Source organism: Pipistrellus kuhlii, unplaced genomic scaffold (genome assembly GCF_014108245.1).
Source record: "Pipistrellus kuhlii isolate mPipKuh1 unplaced genomic scaffold, mPipKuh1.p scaffold_m20_p_8, whole genome shotgun sequence".
In the NCBI taxonomy this organism is placed as follows: Eukaryota; Metazoa; Chordata; class Mammalia; order Chiroptera; family Vespertilionidae; genus Pipistrellus; species Pipistrellus kuhlii.
The window spans coordinates 2146760-2164291 of NW_023425584.1; the positions used below are offsets into that span (position 1 = coordinate 2146760).

Consider the following 17532-nt stretch of genomic DNA (forward strand, 5'->3'; position numbering starts at 1 on the left):
TACATCCACAGGTCTGAAGGCTTCTGGATGGAATGCCGAAAATCATTTACCGTGTGTGAACAGAGCGTGTGTAGAGAGGAATTTCGTGTAACTTAGTTATTTGGGAGATGAGTTGGAAATTCAGATCATCACATGTTTGCTAAGAACCAGCCATCCGCACCGCGCAGTGCTCTGGCTGTTAGCGCAGTGCCGTGGGAGTGGCTGACGCTGAGAAGGTGAGATGCGCTGTCCTGTCAGCTCTGGGCCCCAGCAAAGGCTCTCACTCCTCTGTGCTCTGTCAGTGAGGAAAACACAGTGTCCACCTCAGAGGCTTGATATGAAGATCAAATGAGCTAACGGCACCTGTAACGTGCTTAGAGAACCGAGTGGTGTGAAGTAAGTGCTTTGTAAACATTAGCCATTAGCATGAATTGCATCTTTTATAAAGCAAGTTGCCATTGAATTATAGCAGTGTTAGTTATTGCTGTTGTCATTCTCATTATTATATTTCAGATGTGAGCTTTGGAAATTAAAACCTTTGAAAGTAAGAATTTAAGAGTTAGCTTATGTGTTTGGTCTTCTATCATATAAAGACAAACATTTAAAATTTTGGGTTGTAGAATTTCAGTTTTTGATAACTTTTATTCATGATTTAAAACTATAAATTCATTTTTAATTTAGTGGCTTTTTAAAATTTTTTTATGTGTATGCCAGTTGATGATTTAAAAAAAAATTCCAAGGACTAAAGCCAAAATAAAATAAATTTAAGCCCTGGCCGGCTTGGCTAGGTGGATAGAGCGTCGGCCTGCGGACTGAGGGGTCCCGGGTTTGATTCCGGCCAAGGGCACATGCCTGTATTGTGACCTGATCCCCAGTGGGAGGTATGCAGGAGGCATCTGACTGATGATTCTCTCTCATCATTGATGCTTCTCTCTCTCTCTCCTTCTCCCTTTCTCTCTGAAATCAATAAAGAAATATACTTTTAAAAAGAAATTTAATCTGTTGTCTATATAGGAAGTTCCTTTAAGAAAAGAATTTTTTTTTTTAAATTATGTGCTTTTGAAAATCAGTTTGTTCTTAAGTAAATGATATAAATTGTTTTAAGTAACTCTTGCAAATGCACTCTTTAGCTCCCTGGTGGAGAGGAGGAGTTTGGAGGAGATGAGAGTAATTTGAAAAGGGCTTCCTTGTAATGCCTGCACATCATTGGAAAGGAGGTTAAAACCAACAGTTTTAATCATGTAAGCGGGGGTGGGAGGCTTGAAGCTATAACTTTATTAATCTTTACTAGCCTATTACTGAAGTAATACAGGTTATTGTAAAAAATATTCGGACAATTTAGACAGTGGTATTTTAGAGTTCTTTCTTGACCACTTTGACTAGGAAAGGACCCACACACCTGGTGTTAATGCAGCACAAGGTACCGCTGTGTTCAGTATTTGACCTTAGCCGTCACAGCTAGTTGCAAAAATATCTGATCATCTCCACTATTTAAGTCACTAATAAGATATGTAATCCATTTTCTATAAAAAAAATTTTAAATATAAATTATTAAGTAGGGAGCTCAAAATACCCTCTGATTCCCATAGAAAGCCTTTTTCCATAGCCATGTCCTGTCACGCTTTCTGGTCACGGCTTTTCCTTGTTCTTGAGTTCACTTTCTCTCTCTGTTTTCAGCGACTTGGCCCTTCGGAATTGTTTTCTCACCTCGGACCTCAATGTGAAAGTGGGAGACTACGGCATAGGATTCAGCAGGTACAAGGTAAGCCAGAGTTCGCAGGGTCTCGCCTTCGTTGTTAATCTGGTTTAATGTTTCATGCCGCTCTTTTTCTGAGAGGGGGTAAGGATCTTGTTCAGGTTGCCCTCTGGAGAGAGGGTGGCTCAGCCATTTAAGTGGGAGTGTTGGCGTCTGACGGTGGCTTTTCTAACCCAGTGACTGTACCGGAGGTTGGCTCTCAGCGTCCCTGCTGTTTTGTTTAAAAAGCCGTGCCCTGGGTGCAATTGATACAGTTTGCTGCTGTATAATGTTAGTATGCACTTGGGCAATATAGTTATTGCCATGGGTGTAATAAAATACACATGTCACATAACTATTTCTCCCTTCTGTGTTCAGTAACATTTTGGATCGAATTCAGTAAGCTTGGGGTTTAGGTTTTGAAGCTGTCATAAATGTATCCCCAAAGAGGGGCAGAGGTGGATGAGGTTTTATCTGTGTGCGTGCGCCGGAGGAAGGAGGCGGCTCTGTGTTGGGCAGAGAAGGCAGCTGTCCGCCCTGCGCCGCCGGGAGACCTTGGCCCAGCCACCGGCCTCCCTTTCTAAGCAGCAGCACGCAGATACACCTGTGCTGTGTTATGGGCTTCGTGTAGCTCTCGGGACTTTTTAAACAAAAATATTTTGCAAATATAAGTTGGCCATTTGGTGCTGTGGTAGCTCTAGTGTCTTGAGCACTTACTGTAAGTAGCGGGCACTCTGAGGTGCTGCCTGCACCATCCATTTAATCCTCACCATGAGGAGAGGGAGGGCGGGCCTCACCCCCCTTCCTGGGGAGGGAAGAGGCTGGCACGTGTTTCCTGCCTGCAGTCACCGAGCTGGTGAAGGGTGAACGTGGACTTGAAGCCCAGCCTGACCCTCTGAAGCCTGCGCCCTACTAACTGGCACACTCCCCTGTTCGGGCAGAGCGCCCAGCTCTGGCTCTGGGCATCACAGACACGTCCCTTCCTTTTGTGCTGAGACCAGCTCATGAAGCCCTCCCCTGCCTCCGCCCAGAAAGTCTCTCTCTGCCCACTTGCTTTTGGGTTAAGTATTGTTTCCTGAGAATGATCTGGAATGAAATTACTGAGCTCATTAAAAGTATGAGAGAATTCGCCAACGCCGGTTTGGCTCAGTGGTTGAGCGTCGGTCTGCGGACTGAAAGGTCCCAGGTTCGATTCCGGTCAGGGGCATGTACATTGGTTGCGGGTACATCCCCCCGGTGGGGGGTGTGCAAGAGGCAGCTGGTCGATGTTTCTCTCTCATCGGCATTTCTAACTCTCTATCCCTCTCTTCCTCTCTGTAAAAAATCAATAAACTATATTTAAAAAAGTATGAGAGAATTCAAAATTCTGTGTGCTTTCTAACAAAACAGGAGGATTATATTGAAGCAGATGATAAAAAAGTTTTCCCTCTGCGATGGACTGCTCCAGAGTTAGTAACCAGCTTTCAAGACAGACTGCTAACTGCAGACCAAACCAAGTACAGTAACATCTGGTATGTATTGCTCTACCCTTCTACGCGGCTTTTGTGTAGCACGGTCCTGGAGCACTTTCTTAAAGGAAGTAACTGAACGAGATGTTACTCCAGAGCGCCTGGTGGTGGGAAAGACAATGTGTGCATTGATACGGCAGCAGTCACACTGCAGTGACATAATTAGCTTTTTGAATACTGCCTCTTTTACCATTCGACAATAATAAGCTCCATAAAAGCGGGATGCGAGTCCATTTTCTGTGCCTACCACAGGGCCTGGCATATAATACAAATGTAATAAATATTTATTGAAGTGAATAAAAACACAGAAAGGCTAAGTACTCTTACTTCTTGAACTGGATCGAGAAATGTGGGTCCTTTTATTTCCTCTGATAGAAATGGTCTCTCAGCTTAGATACTGAACATAATCATTGTTTTCACTGATTTGTGAAATTAGCATCAGAGAATTTAATTCATGTTATATTGTACTATACAATGTCAGATAATACATTTATTCCATACAGCTTATTCAGATAAGCCTTCTGGTGGGTATTGATCACAGTCATGTAAACCATCATTATCCAAACCTCGCTGGATATCAGAATCAGTTGGGAACTTTTCAGAAAAACCATTTCCTAGGCCACACTGGCATCTGCCAGCAAAGATTCGGGGGGAAGCGGGGAAGGGGGGTGGGGCACACAGGAGCTCAGGGATCTTAAATATCAAGGTGTTTCTGAAAGCTGCCCAGATAACACACATGCTCTGGGTACATGTTAGCCATCTTGGGTCTCCAAGGAGGTGCTAATATAGCCTCTGCCTGAGGCCACCCAGCAGGAGCTACAGAGAGATCTGCAGATTCCTCTTCTTTGGGTTTTGGAGGTGCCCAGATGAGGCCAGCTGTGAAGTAATGCAAGCTGCTGTGGGGCCTCGGGCCTTCTTTTGGATGTTGTAGTTTTGAAGTGGTTGTGCGAGGCAGCATGTTCAGGTGTTTACCTATGCCGCCATCTTGGTTTCTCTTTCAAATAATTTCTTGACTTTTGAAGTTGAGAGTCAGATTAGCTCCTCCCTATAATTGTGCCTATTGTCTGTTTCACATTGTTTTGCATTGGCCAGAACTGCCAGAGTCGTGTCCACCAGTATCTAAGAGGAGGCCTACTTGCCGTGGTCCTGGGTTTAATGAGAATGTCTCTTTCAGATCATGTTAGAGAGCTGTCTTTACTACGTTTCAGTACACACCTTGTCTTTAGAGTTCCTAGTGACTGCACAAACAATGTGGATGCTAAAACTTCAGCGTCTACAGGGAGAAAGAAATAATCACTTTATTTTTCCCTCAGGTCCCTGGGTGTGACACTTTGGGAACTTTTTGATAATGCTGCTCAGCCGTATTGCAACCTGTCCAACTTAGATGTTCTTAACCGGGTCATTCGAGAGAGAGACACAAAACTCCCCAAGCCCCAGCTGGAGCAGCCTTATTCTGACAGATGGTTGGTGACTTCTGTTTCTGTTTTTATACAATAAATGTTACATTTTTTTTATGACTTTTAAAAATAATTGTATATTTTTATAACTTAACATTGTTTTTGAAAAATGTATGGAACAAGCAGGGATTTTTGTATTATTCGCAATAAAAAATGTGAAGTTAGATTTATTTTAAAAGTCAACAGTCGGAGAGTTTGCTATTGCAGAATTGTTTTCACCTGACTGGAATCGATTGCAGAATTGTTTTCAAATGAGGCTGGCTATATAAGTGATATCTAATATGTGAGAAAAAAGATAGCATAAAAATATTTAAATTGGCAGTTGAAATTAATTTGCATAACATAACATATGTTCACATTTGCAAAACAAACATTTCTTACGAGTCTTTGAACCAGTTCTCACTCCATTTCCAATTAGGATCTGTTCACTTCTCTTCAGGCCTCTGTCTAAGCCCCTGCATTGCCCCGAAGCTTGGGGCCTGCCTGTAGGCAGTGCTCAGCTGCCCAGGTTGCTAGAGCCATTGCCCCAGAATAACTGGGCACATAGGCTGTAAGTTTAATATGTGACGCTGTCTCTGCTCATGGTTACCGTCAGCGGTATTGAGCCAGCCCTGGAAGTCCAGCTCCTGGTGCTGCCTTCTTGGGCTTCTTCTCTCTTTTCCCTCCACTTTCAGCTCCGTTTATGGTCTAAAGGAAACCACGTGCTGCAGAAGATTATAGTGTTACTGTTCGTCAGTGAGTAGTGAGATTAGTTACAGCAGCATTTGTCTGTGTGAGTTTTTGCAAAGTAAAGTGAGTAAATCTACAAACTCAAGGCAAGTGCATTCTTTCCACTCAGAATACCCATGGCAATTGTTTTTGAGGACAGCATGTTAAAACTATTCTTTCTGAATTCAGTAACAAGTCCTTGGTTAAACACCAGAGGAACAAATGACAAGGCAACAGAATTGCAGTGATCCTGTGGAATGTCCTGAGAACACAGAAATTAGTGGTCAAACATGTTATTTCTGCATTTCCTCTCACCATGGTCTCACAGGATCTGAACGCCTTCAGGTGGCCAGCAGTGATTCAAGCATAGAGACTTCTGGATGTTGATTTGGCTTAGGGGCTCCTGTAGTCTTCTTATTCTGGAAACTAGAGGCCTGGTGCACAAAAATTCTTGCACTGGGGTGGGGAGGTCCCTCAGCCTGGCCTGCACCTCTCACAGTCCAGGAGTCCTCAGGGGATGTCCTACTGAAGGCTTAGGCCCTCTCCCCATGGGCCTCGTGGGGAGCGGGCCTGAGCCGCAGTCTGGCCTGGCCTCCCTCTGCAGGAGGCAACCGGGCTGGCTGATCAGGATCAGCACCGCCCCATCACCCTGCCACTGCCACCCAGCCTCCCTCTGTGGGAGGCGACCAGGTGGGCTGATCAGGGAATGGTGCTGCTGCGCTGCCCGCGCCCCCCCCCCTCCATCGCTGGTCCTTTCCTCTGCCTGCTGGCACATACCTTGGTGCCACCTGCTCGCCAGCCCTGCCCCCGCTGACTGGTGGTTCTGCTCTTCAGTCAATTTGCGTATTATGCTTTTTTTTTGGGGGGGGGGGGAGTCAACTCTTTTTTTCATTTTGTATTTTTTAAATTTTATTATTATTGTTTTTTTGTTTAAAGTATTACAAATAGTAGTACATATGTCTCTCCCCCCCCCCCCCCCCCCTGATCTTCCCCCGGTCTCCCCTATCCTCCCAGCACATGCCCTCACTCCACCTCCACGGTGTCTTGCTTATATGCATGCATACAAGTCCTTCAGTTGATCTCTTACCTCTCCCCCCGCCCCCAGCCTTCCTGCTGTAATTTGACAGTCTGTTCCATGCTTCTCTGCCTCTGTATCTATCTTTTTGTTCATCAGTTATAATGTTCTTTATTATCCATAAAGGAGTGAGGCCATTGGTTATCAGTCCGTTAACACCCTACCGTGTGTCCCTCAGGTATGAAGTTTTGCAGTTCTGTTGGTTGCCACCAGACAAGCGACCGGCCGCCGAGGACGTGCACAGGCTGCTCACCTACCTGCGCATGCAAAGCCAGCGGGACTCGGAGGTGGACTTCGAACAGCAGTGGAACGCTCTTAAACCGAACACACACACCAGGGACACGACCAACAGCGCCGCCTTCCCCATCCTCGACCACTTCTCCCGGGACCGGCTTGGCCGGGAGATGGAGGAGGTCCTCACTGTGACGGAAACCAGCCAGGGCCTGAGCTTCGAGTACGTCTGGGAGGCGGCCAAGCAAGACCACTTCGATGAGCGCAGCCGGGGCCCCCCGGACGAGGCCTTGTCTTACACGAGCATCTTCTTCCCCGTGGAGGTGTTTGAGAGTTCCCTCTCCGACCCCGGGCCCGGGAAGCAAGACAGCAGTGGCCAGGAGGTCCCTGTGCGAGCCCCGGGCGTGGTTCCCGTGTTCGATGCCCACAACCTGTCTGTGGGAAGCGACTATTACATCCAATTAGAAGAAAAGAGTGGTAGCAACTTGGAGCTCGATTACCCGCCTGCACTGCTCACCACGGAGCTGGAGAACCCCGAGAGGACGCGTGACGAGGCGCCCCAGTTTCTGACGCTCAGGGGCCTGGAGTGTGAGGAGTCCAGTACCGATGAGGATTTCTTCCAGAGCAGCGCAGACCCCACAGACCCCAGCCCCCCTGAGGACGCGCGTGCCGCCAGGGGCCCCGAGAGCCCTTTTAACAGTATATTTAATGATCTGGACAAGTCGGCGGACCTGCCCAGTCACCAAAAACTATTCGACCTGATGGAACTGAATGGAGTTCAGGCTGACTTTAAGCCGGCCACGCTAAGTTCAAGTGTGGATGAGCCCAAAGACTCAGTGATAACAGGCCGCCTGGAGAAAGAGGAGCCCCACAAGCTTTATGACCTTGCGCGCCAAGATCATTTTGATCCACTGAATGTGCAAGAATTGTCAGAAAACTTTCTATTTCTTCAAGAGAAAAACTTACTAAGAGACTCATTGTGTAGCAAAGAACATATAAATGACCTTCAAACAGAACTTAAAAACGCTGGCTTTACGGAAACCATGTTAGAAACTCCACGCAGGAACACTTTAGATGCTGAGTTTACGTTTGCTGAAAACAAACCAGGCTTCTCTTCGCTGCAGGAAAACGTCAGCGTCAAGGGTCCGGAGACGCGGGCTGTGCTCCAGGCCCTTGCTCTGAGCACCTCCGAGCCGTCTTCCCCGGAAGTGCAGGTACCTCCTACCTCCCTCGGACCGGAAGGAACACCTCCCCACGCACTGACAGGGACGTTCCCGAAGCAGGAGGAAACCACGCCCAGGCGTTTAGATGTCGGTGTCCATGACGACTGTCTTGGCCAAGAAGCAGAGGTAGATTCGGTGACTGTCCCGGTTGGCATTCCCTCCACCGATGCTGGCACAGACAGCATGGGCCCTGGGTCCCTCACGCTGACTCCGCCGAGGGAAGAGGCCTCCGGACGGACCCAGAGTGACCCTGCTCTTGTGGGTGACATTGTTGCCAGGAAAGTGAGCATAGAGAGCAGCCTTCCGGAACTGAGACAGCAAAACGAGCCGCCTTCAGAAGACCCTCCCAGGAACGGGCCGCTGGAGGGCAGCCCGGCAGCCGGGGGCGCTCTGCACCAGCTCAGCTGTAAAGATGCCGCCAACGAGGGCGGCCTGGCCCTGTCCTCCGACTCGACCAGCCAGGACAGCCTTCTGGAAGACAGCTTGTCCACACCCATCCCCACTTCAGAGCAGTCGGCGGAGACCCCCGATTCCCTGGACTCCGTGGACGTCCATGAGGCTCTGCTGGGGTCGTTAGGAGCAGGGCAGGAGACACTCCTGCCCCCTGACAAGCCTGCGGACAGCGGGTACGAGACAGAGAACTTGGAGTCGCCCGAATGGACGCTGCACCCTGCTCCCGACGGTGCCTCGGCCTCAGACGCGGCCGCAGCAGGTGACGGCGGTCGTGGCGAGCTGCCTCCCACCCCTGTCATCGTCATCTCAGATGCCGCCGATGGCCACCAGAGTGCCGACCTGGCCGCACACGCCTCTGCCGCTGGCTCTCAGAGCTCCTACCGAGACTCTGCCTACTTCTCAGACAATGACTCCGAGCCTGACAAGAAGTCGGAGGGGGTCCAGGGAACCTCGGTGTCAGCTGTGGCCTTGGTAACGGATCGGCCTCCGCCTGAGCCAGTCATTCCAGAGCCGAGTCCTGGCACCACGGACAGAGGCCTGGAGACCAAAAGCAGCCCGCCAGACCAAAGCTGTCCCTCTGCTTTCCAGAACTCCCGGCTCCCGGCATCGGGAGAAACAGCGCAGCCGGCACTGACGGGCGTTTCCGAGGAGCTGCCTGCGCCCCCAGACGAAGCGGGCAGCCCCTCGAGCGCGTTAAACTCGGAGCTGAGCAGCGGCGATGACTCCGAGGCCCAGGAAGAGCCCCCCTGCACCATCGCCTCCACCGGGACCAACACCCACGAGCTCCTGGCATTCGCCAGTGCCCTGCACCCCGGCAGCCCGGCGGACCAGCCCCTGCCCGGCCACGAGGGCCCCAAGCTGAAGGAGCCGGACGTGGAGGGCAAGTACCTGGGGAAGCTGGGCGCGGCGGGCCTGCTGGACCTCTCCGAGGACGGGATGGACGCGGACGAGGAGGACGAGAACAGCGACGACTCGGACGAGGACCTGCGGGCCTTCACCCTGCACAGCCTCAGCTCCGAGTCGGAGGACGAGGTGGAGCACCCGGTGCCTGTGGTCCTCAGCAGCGACGATGGGCGGCACCTGCGGAGCCTGCTGAAGGCCCCGGCGGCCGCCCCGCTGCCCCAGGGCGGCCGGAGGGAGAAGAAGGCGGTGACCTTCTTCGACGACGTCACCGTCTATCTGTTTGACCAGGTATCTGTTCCTCCCGCCGGTGCACTGGAGGTTCCACAGTGGGGAGGACATTGAGTGTGCCGTTTCCCTCATTTTCATCCTGAGGCTGCGGTTGATCGCTGTTACCGTCCCAAGGATCAGCAGAAGTGCAGTGTGCACAGGGAGCTCCGTTTGCTACGGAGGACACTGCTCTTCCCGGGCTCCCGGCGAGGTCTGCTGAAGTGGTTACCCTTCGCGGCATCGCTATGTCTGACATGGCAGTGAGGCCCGCACGCAGGGCAGTGGGGCAGGCGGGCTCAGCTTAGCTCTGGAGACGCAGCCCCGTGGCAGTGCCTGTGGGGCAGCAGCAGGGTCTGTGGCTCTGCTTTCCTCCTCCTCGCTCCCACCCTCCACCCCTTTCCTGCCCTCCCCTTCTCCCCCCTCTGCCCTCCATCCCCCCTCCTGCCCTCTACTTCCCTTCTGCCCTCCTCCCTGCTCTGCTCCCACCCCCCTCTGCTCTTCCCACTCTCCTGCCCTCCTCCCTTCTCCTGCCCTCCATCCCACTGTGGAGCAGGTGCCCGCTGTGCACCACACAGGTGGGCTCAGACTTTTCCTTCTTTAAAAATGAACCAGCCTATAATTCAGACTTTTAAAAAAAATATTCTCTGTCGACTAGTCTGCATTTGCTTCTTGAATCAGCTAGACTGTGAGGGAAGCTCAGCCACAGGCACATCTGAATGGGACCCTTTATGTCCCAGAAGGCGTGGGGGTCCGTGGCCCTTGTCTCCTTAAAGCACAGCCCGCCTGGTGGGAGTCCTTGGGCTGAGCCTGCGGCCTCTCTCTCAGCTCGGTGCCTCTGAGGCTGCCTTTTCTCTGGCGCGCAGTTCCTCAGACCCACCCCAGCGCAGGACTGACCGTGTGCTCCGGGGGGCGGGTGTGCCGAGACATCAGCATCCACCTGCCGGGGGACAGCTGGGCTTTCCCACTCTGCCTAATTGTGTGCAGGTTTTAGTGGACACGGATGGGGGGGTGGGGGTTTGGGTGCTAGGTTGTATGTAAGCGTATGTTCAGTTGTTTAAAGAAAAGAACCTTTTCCACAGAGGCAGAGTGGGGAGGTTCAGGCTCTCTCTGTCTCTGCAGTGTTTGGTGGTGGCACTGTCTTTCCCGTTAGCTAGCAGCCTCAGCCGTGATCTGACTCCGTTTCCCGGCGGCTGGCCAGGGCGGCTGCACGGCTCTCGTTTGCCGTCTGCGTCCTTTCAGTGACGGGTCCCCTCTTTTGCCCATTTTCTTACCTGGATTCTCTGTGTCTTGAGTTTTGTTTGGATTTTTAATAAATTCTAGATATGAGACGTTTGTCAGATCCATGGTTTAGAAATATTTCTCCCAGTCTGTAGGTTGTCTTTCACAGAGCAAAAGTTTTAAATTTTGGGAGACTTCCATTTATCACTTTTTTTATAGATCGTAATTTTTTAAAAGATGTTTTTGCTGATTTCAGAGAGAGGAAGGGAGAGGGAGAAAGAGATAGAAACATCAATGAAGAGAGAATTCATCCATCAGCTGCCTCCTGCACGCCCCCTCCTGGGGATTAAGTCTGCAAACTGGGCAAGTGTCCTGACTAGGAGTCGAACTGTGACCTCCTGGTTCCTAGGTCAATGCTCAACCACTGAGCCACACTGGCCAGGCTCATACTTTCGTTATGTCTAAGTACCCTTCACCAACCCCTAGATCCTGAATATTTTCTCATAAGTTTTATGTTTACATCTGTTTTACATTTGAGTTGATTTCTGTGTAAGGTTGAGTTTGGGTTCATTGTTGTATGTTTGGATGTGTGTTGAGAAGACTGATCCCTGTCCATTGAACAGCCTTTGCACTTTTGTCAGAAATTAAATGACCAGATCTCTCTAGGTCTGTAACTGAACTTGTTGTTCTGTTGCGCTGACTTGTGTATTTGCCTCTTTGCCAGGACCTCACTCCTGTGACTAAATCTTAAAATCAGGGGGACGATTCCTTTATCACTTTTCTTCCTTTTTAAAATTACTTTGGCTTCTACAGTTCCTGTAATTTGCCGGAGAGATTTTAGAACCAGCTTGTCTGTAGCTGCAAACAGAAATCCAGCTTGGATTCTGATGGGAATCGCATGGGGCCTAAGGCGCAGCTGGGGGAGAAGTGCCGTCTGCACTGAGGGGACTCCGCTGTCTTCCCGCTGGTCCTTCAGAGCCTGGCAGGGCGTTCTGCTTGCTTTCAGTCCGCACCCGAGGGACGCCGCTGGCCTCGTAGAGAAGCCGGGCAGCATTTCTCTTTAAAGAGATTGTGTAGACTCATTGATCTTTTTTAAGAACTGCTTTTGATTTCATGGAGTGTTTTTTATTCATTATTTTCTTTTCAATTTTATTGATTTTTGCTGTGTCATTATTTTCTTCAGTTGCTTTAGATTTATTTTGCTTTTCCTTTTCTAGACTCTTAAGGAAGACACTTAGGATGTAAAACCTTTTCTTTCTAATAGCATTTCATGCTATGAATGTCCCTCTATGTACTACGTTAGCTGCACCCCACAAATTTTAATGTTGTATTTTCATTCCGTTCACAATATTTTCTAGTTTTCCTCAAGGCTTCCCGTGACCCTCAGATTATTTATACACGCGTTAGTTTTTAAGCCTTCGTGGGTTGGGCGTTCTCTCGTTTGCTGTGCTGTTGGAACTCAGCACCCTGCATTGCAAAGGGCCCTGGGATGAACAGAGCTCAGAGCTCTTGTTCTGCTTCTGGAGGGGGCAGGAGGGGTGTTCTGCCAGAAGGGGGAGAAGTTCCTGTTTATTCGCTTTCTCTCGTCCAGCCCGGCAGTCCCAGGGTGGCAGCGATAGGGGTGCCCGGCTCCGTGGCCATGAGGGGCCGAATGTCCTCCCCCCAGAGGGCCTGTGTGCCCGGAGAGTGAGGAGCCTGGCTCTCCGTTCTCACTGCTCCCCTGCGAAGGATGTAGCGTCGGGGGGGACACCAGAGCCCCCGCTTTCTGGCCAGAAAGCCACACTAGGAAGGCCCAAGACACCCGAGAGGACCGGAGACCCCGAGGCCCTCAGAGGCCGCCATCGAGTGCTTTCTGAGCTCTCGCTGCCTCCAAGTGCGCCTGGCAGAGCTGCCTGAACAGCGCGCTGAGCCCTGGATGGAGCTGTCGGGGACCGCTGCTCCCGGTCCCGTCTGGCCAGGGCGGCACACGCACAGGACAGGCTCGGGAGGCCAGCCAGGGCTGCGGTGCGGGGTAGGGGAAGGGGTGAGTTCACTGCTGTTTGGTATCTGAATTCCGGCTTCATCCCAGCCAGCCTGCTGCTGCTGCTTCTCAGAGGCCCCGCGTAGCTGCTCCGTGCACTGGGCCCGGGCTGTGTGTTCCTGCCCCCGGCCCGGGCCCAGAAGCCGCTCCTGTGGAGGAGCCTGTCACAGCCGGCCGGAGGCCCTCCCTGACGGCTCTGCTGTCTTTGCAGGAGACGCCGACCAAAGAGCTGGGGCACTGCGGGGCGGAGGCGCGGGCCCCTGAGCGGGGCGGCCCGGTGCCGTCCTCGGACGCCCCCTACCTGAGCAGGTGCATCAACTCCGAAAGCTCCACCGACGACGAAGGTATTTCCCCTCCCGGCGGGTTAAACAAAGCGAGCGAGTGCGTGAGTGTGAGCTTGTGGCGATGGCTGCACTGCGGGGGTAAAGGACCGAGACACACCGCCTGCTGGCGCTGCTGTGTTTGCTGTTCTATCGCCAGCGATCCCAGGAGGCGATGCCTCTCGCTCTCCCGTAGGTGGAGGCTTCGAATGGGATGACGACTTCTCCGCAGACCCGTTCATGTCCAAGACAACGAGCAACCTGCTCAGCTCCAAGCCGGCTCTGCAGGCTTCCAAGTACTTCTCGCCGCCGCCGCCCCGGGGCGCGGAGCAGAGCTGGCCCCAGCCGGCGCCCTTCTCCCGCTTCTCCATCTCGCCCGCCAGCATCGCCAGCTTCTCCCTCACACACCTCACCGACTCGGACATCGAGCCCGGAGGTGAGCGGTGGCGGTGGGTCCCGGGAGACCGTCCCCGTTCCTGAGTGCGCGCTAACCTGCGGCTTTCCTGGCGGGAGGGTTAGGGACAGCTCTCCACGCAGCTGGCGGGGCCACATCCCCCCCTCCCGACCCGGTATCCGGGGCTCGGTACTCTGCAGGCATCCCCTCGCTGCCCCCACCGGCTGGCCCCGTCTCCTGTTCCTCCTCTTCAGAAGGCTGTGCTCTTAGGAACACTCGGCCCAATTTTGGGATTGAGCCCAAATTCACCCTGGTTTCCCCCAGGAATGTTGATTTTGCCATTAAGTCTTGGTCCTCGTGCGGTACCAGGGGCTGGGTGGGAAGTCACGGGCAGGGCACATTTGAAGTTGTATTATCTGAACATATGGACCCTTTTTTCCCCATAACTAGATCGCAAGATAAAGGTTAAGAGGTACATTCTTTATTTGAAGTTTGCAGATCAAACAATAACTGGGAAACATAAAGAGCTTCTGTTTGTGTTTGTGCTGCGCTTAATTGTGCCGATTAGATAGCGCACAGGCCCTCACGCCTGGCGGAGGCAGATGTGTGCCGCCACGGCTCTCCTCGCCCTCGGCCTCGGCCTGGCATTGGCCGGCGTGGGAGCCGAGCAGCTGTGCTGCCTGGGAAGGCACGGGGGCGCGGCAGGTGCCTTGCCACCCGGGCACCTCATCCCGGGTCCTGCAGGCGGATCCGCTGTGCCCGGCTGTTTCTGTCGGGGACGCCACTGTAACCGCCCTGCTTGCTCTCCCCCAACAGGAAGCAGCGAAGACGGAGAGAAGGATTAGGTGGACGCTGATGCATCTCAGGTTCCAGGCTGCTTCCCCGCCCGCGGGCCTGTGCTGCCACCGAGAACGCCATCCACGGATGTCTGCTGAGCGGGACAGGAGACCCGGGAGGCGGAGCGGAGCCAGCCCCGGGCCCGGGCTGGTACCCAGGCAGGAAGCCTGTCTGGGCAGCCGGGTCCCGTCCCGTGTGGTTCGCTGCCCTGGCAGCTGGGCGCCCGCAGCCCCTCTCACCATAAAGACACCGGGCTCCGGTCTGCCGTGGGGAGGGCTGGCGCTCCTGGTGCGTGTGGCTCCCGGCTGTCACTGATCCCCGCGCGGGGCTCTCTGTGCCCACACCCGGCACCCGTCTGCGCACAGGGGCTCCGGGGCACCGGAGCCTGTGTGTTCCGTGTAAGCGATCACTAACTGCTGCTTCATTGCACTGTGGGTGACCATTCTAGAGTCCCTGATTCTGTACAGAACCTTAAGTTATTCAAGGAAAATACGGCAGGTCAAGCTGGTGCTGCCACTGGCTTGATTTCCTGGTTGTGTTATAGTTAATTTGCCTGCATGGTACTTGTACAGCTTAAGCATTTGAGTGAGTGCAGTCCTCAGAGTGGCTGGAGCTGTAAAGCTGGCTCCCTTCCGTGAACGACCACTGATCTGAACGTTAGAGCTTCGTGTCCTCATAGGAAACGCTTGAGTCCCGAGTGGCTGCTCCTGGGCGATCGGCCGGAACCTGCTGTCTCCTCGACACGGTGGTTTCCTGGGCGGGGCGGCCTCTCTGAGGAGCCGAGGGCCCTGCAGCCTCTCTGATCCCCCTCTACCCCTGACTTTTAAACCCTTTTGGTAAACACCAACAGGTGGCACACCCCAGAACTGAGTGCTGGCTAGCTGGGCGGCCCCGGCCCTCCCCCAGAGGCACCCCCTCCGAGCCCGCGCCGTCACGGACACCTGCTGTGGTGGCCGGGTCCTTGAACTCCTTCCGCGGAGAGCGGACCGGAGGGAGGAGCTGCTCCCGGGCTCTGTCTGTGAACACCGGCCTGTGGCCGTGAGCTCTCACAGCCCCGGAGCTGATTCCCCTCACAACCCTCCAGGCGTGTCCCGTCCGGGAGATGCCCATACGCCACCGCAGCTGAGGAAGGAGGGACAGGGACAGGGCGAGGCCCCCACAGCCAGCTCATCCTCCTGGCCGGAAGCTGGGCAGCCCTGCCTGGTCATTCACCCAGAGGCTGCCTCGGGGCGCCCTGCACTGACCCTCCCATCGCACTCAGCCCAAGTCCCCCTTCCTGGAGAAGAGCCAGTGTGCAGTGTGAACCATGCTGCTGGCCTCTCAGCGGGGAGTTCCCGGGCCCGAGCAGCGCTGAGGGGGCTCGGCGGTCCGTCCTGAGCCAGGGCTGTGGCCCCACAGGCTGCCCTCCTCGCTGCTCTCGCTGCTGATGTGCTTTCCCGGCTCCAGCCCGGGGCCCGGGATCTGAGTCACAGGAACCGTCCGAGGGCGAGAGGCAGATGTGGACGCTGGCTAGTTTCCGTAGTAAATGTTGGTCCTTATTACCAATTCTGGTTCACTCCACTAACTTTTATACTAGCAGTGACGGTCCAGAGCGAGAGACTTTGCCCCCCTCTTGCTGTGAGCACAGGTCACCGCAGGGGGAGGGGGGGTTGGTGTAGCCAGGGGCGCTGATGGGAACCGGACCCTGTGGAGGGCACTTTGAAAAGTTGACAGGGCATTAGAAGGTGATTTTTCCAAAGTTGCCAAACTCTGAGTTTCTTATGGAGACTTCCTGAGCTTTCTGAATTTTTACATCTAACTACCAGCTTGGTTTAGCGAGAAATAAGACCATTATACTAGTTTTTTTCAAAGTATAGGTTTAAAGGGTTCAGACTTAATGACTAAAACCAAGCCAATCCATAGAACATATAGTCTTCTTATACAGTCAGCCCAGGCTAAATCTGATATTTTGGGTTGACCATTTTTCACTATGATTAAGGAGATTTTAACATTTTAATTTATTTTAAGTCTGTGTCGCTCTCATAATTAATTGCCAAAAAGGCATTTTATACATTGAGTTGGGGGGGCGGGGGAGTTGGAATAGATCTTACTGTGGGGTTGCATGGTGGGGAATATTTTATATTTATAATGAACACATGTGTGAACATGTTCTTTTGAAATCTCAAGCAATATGCAGGAAATAAATCATGTACACTAAACTTTAAACTTCTCAGCCCATTTTTGAAATGTCAGTGTGTGCTCTGTTTCATTTTTTGTTTTTACTGGGTTGTCTACCCACAGTGGGTTTTCAAGCAGTACTTGTCTGGTAAGCTATGCTGTGAACAAGTCAGTGCTTCTCCAGGGAATGCGGGCTCCCTGACTCCCTTGGGATCGATCAGGTCTCAGTTCGATTAGTCCTACTTTGGTGGAGTTTAATCCCGCAGATAACCTGACCTTCATTTCCTTCCTAGCTCGCTGCTCACTGTGTATCAGTGACGGTTGTCAGTCAGAGAGAATGTAGGAAAAGCGCTCCCGGATCCTCTGAGACACGGACTGTGGTCTGGGAAGAAGCCATTCATCGTAAGGATGAAGCACTCAGCAACGCTGAACTGAAAACTCTATTTTTACGTGTGGTTTCTATAGAAATGGGTTTACCTAAGACCAGTCTTTGTACGTCTTGCTGCCGTGAGACACCGTTAAAAGCCTCTTAGTTTCATGCCCACAGGGTGTTTGCAGGGTTAATGACTTCACTTGCCCTGAGGGCCCAGGTGTGGGATGCAGCTCCCGGCTTACCTTGACTCAGCTGGTCTCTGAAAATTCCCGAAGTGGGCCGGTCAGGGGCTGTAAGACCTGAGCCATCTGAGCAATAGCCTTAGAGGAAGAATGCTGCTGTTCTTCAGATCCGAATCTCAAACCATCTTCCTAGGTTGTGACGGGGTTGGCTCAAGTGTTGACTGTTAAAAAGAAAGTTCTCATTAACGTGTAAGTAAATCCTTAAAGGTGTGTTGACAGTATTGAACCACCACCAGCCGTAGTTTGAACAGCTGGACGTGTCTAGTAGGCCTCAGTGGGCATCCACTGTCCAGTCCGCAGAGGAGGACCGAGGGGCAGTCACACCTGTGCGCTTCCCTTACAGTCGCAAGCGTTACCTTCGCGGCAGTGTAACAGTGGAGGGACTTTCAGTTTAAATTGTGTACATTTTTAAATTGTAAGATTTTTACTGTA

General features: G+C 52.4%; 1 protein-coding gene across 10 annotated transcripts in view; it reads left to right on the forward strand.

The window, feature by feature from the left end:
* Positions 1-17532, forward strand: part of LMTK2 (lemur tyrosine kinase 2) — a 71932-nt gene that overhangs the window by 44710 nt on the left and 9690 nt on the right. For 6 of the 10 annotated variants that reach the window (XM_045576808.1, XM_036424308.2, XM_036424309.2 and 3 more), the window contains 7 exons: positions 1657-1741; positions 3104-3225; positions 4536-4685; positions 6641-9560; positions 12989-13121; positions 13294-13533; positions 14308-15904. In XM_045576808.1, the coding sequence (XP_045432764.1) occupies positions 1657-1741; positions 3104-3225; positions 4536-4685; positions 6641-9560; positions 12989-13121; positions 13294-13533; positions 14308-14336 (3679 nt within the window). In that variant the 3' untranslated portion in view covers positions 14337-15904. The other 4 variants (XM_036424310.2, XM_036424313.2, XR_006740722.1 and 1 more) reach the window with 3 other exon arrangements.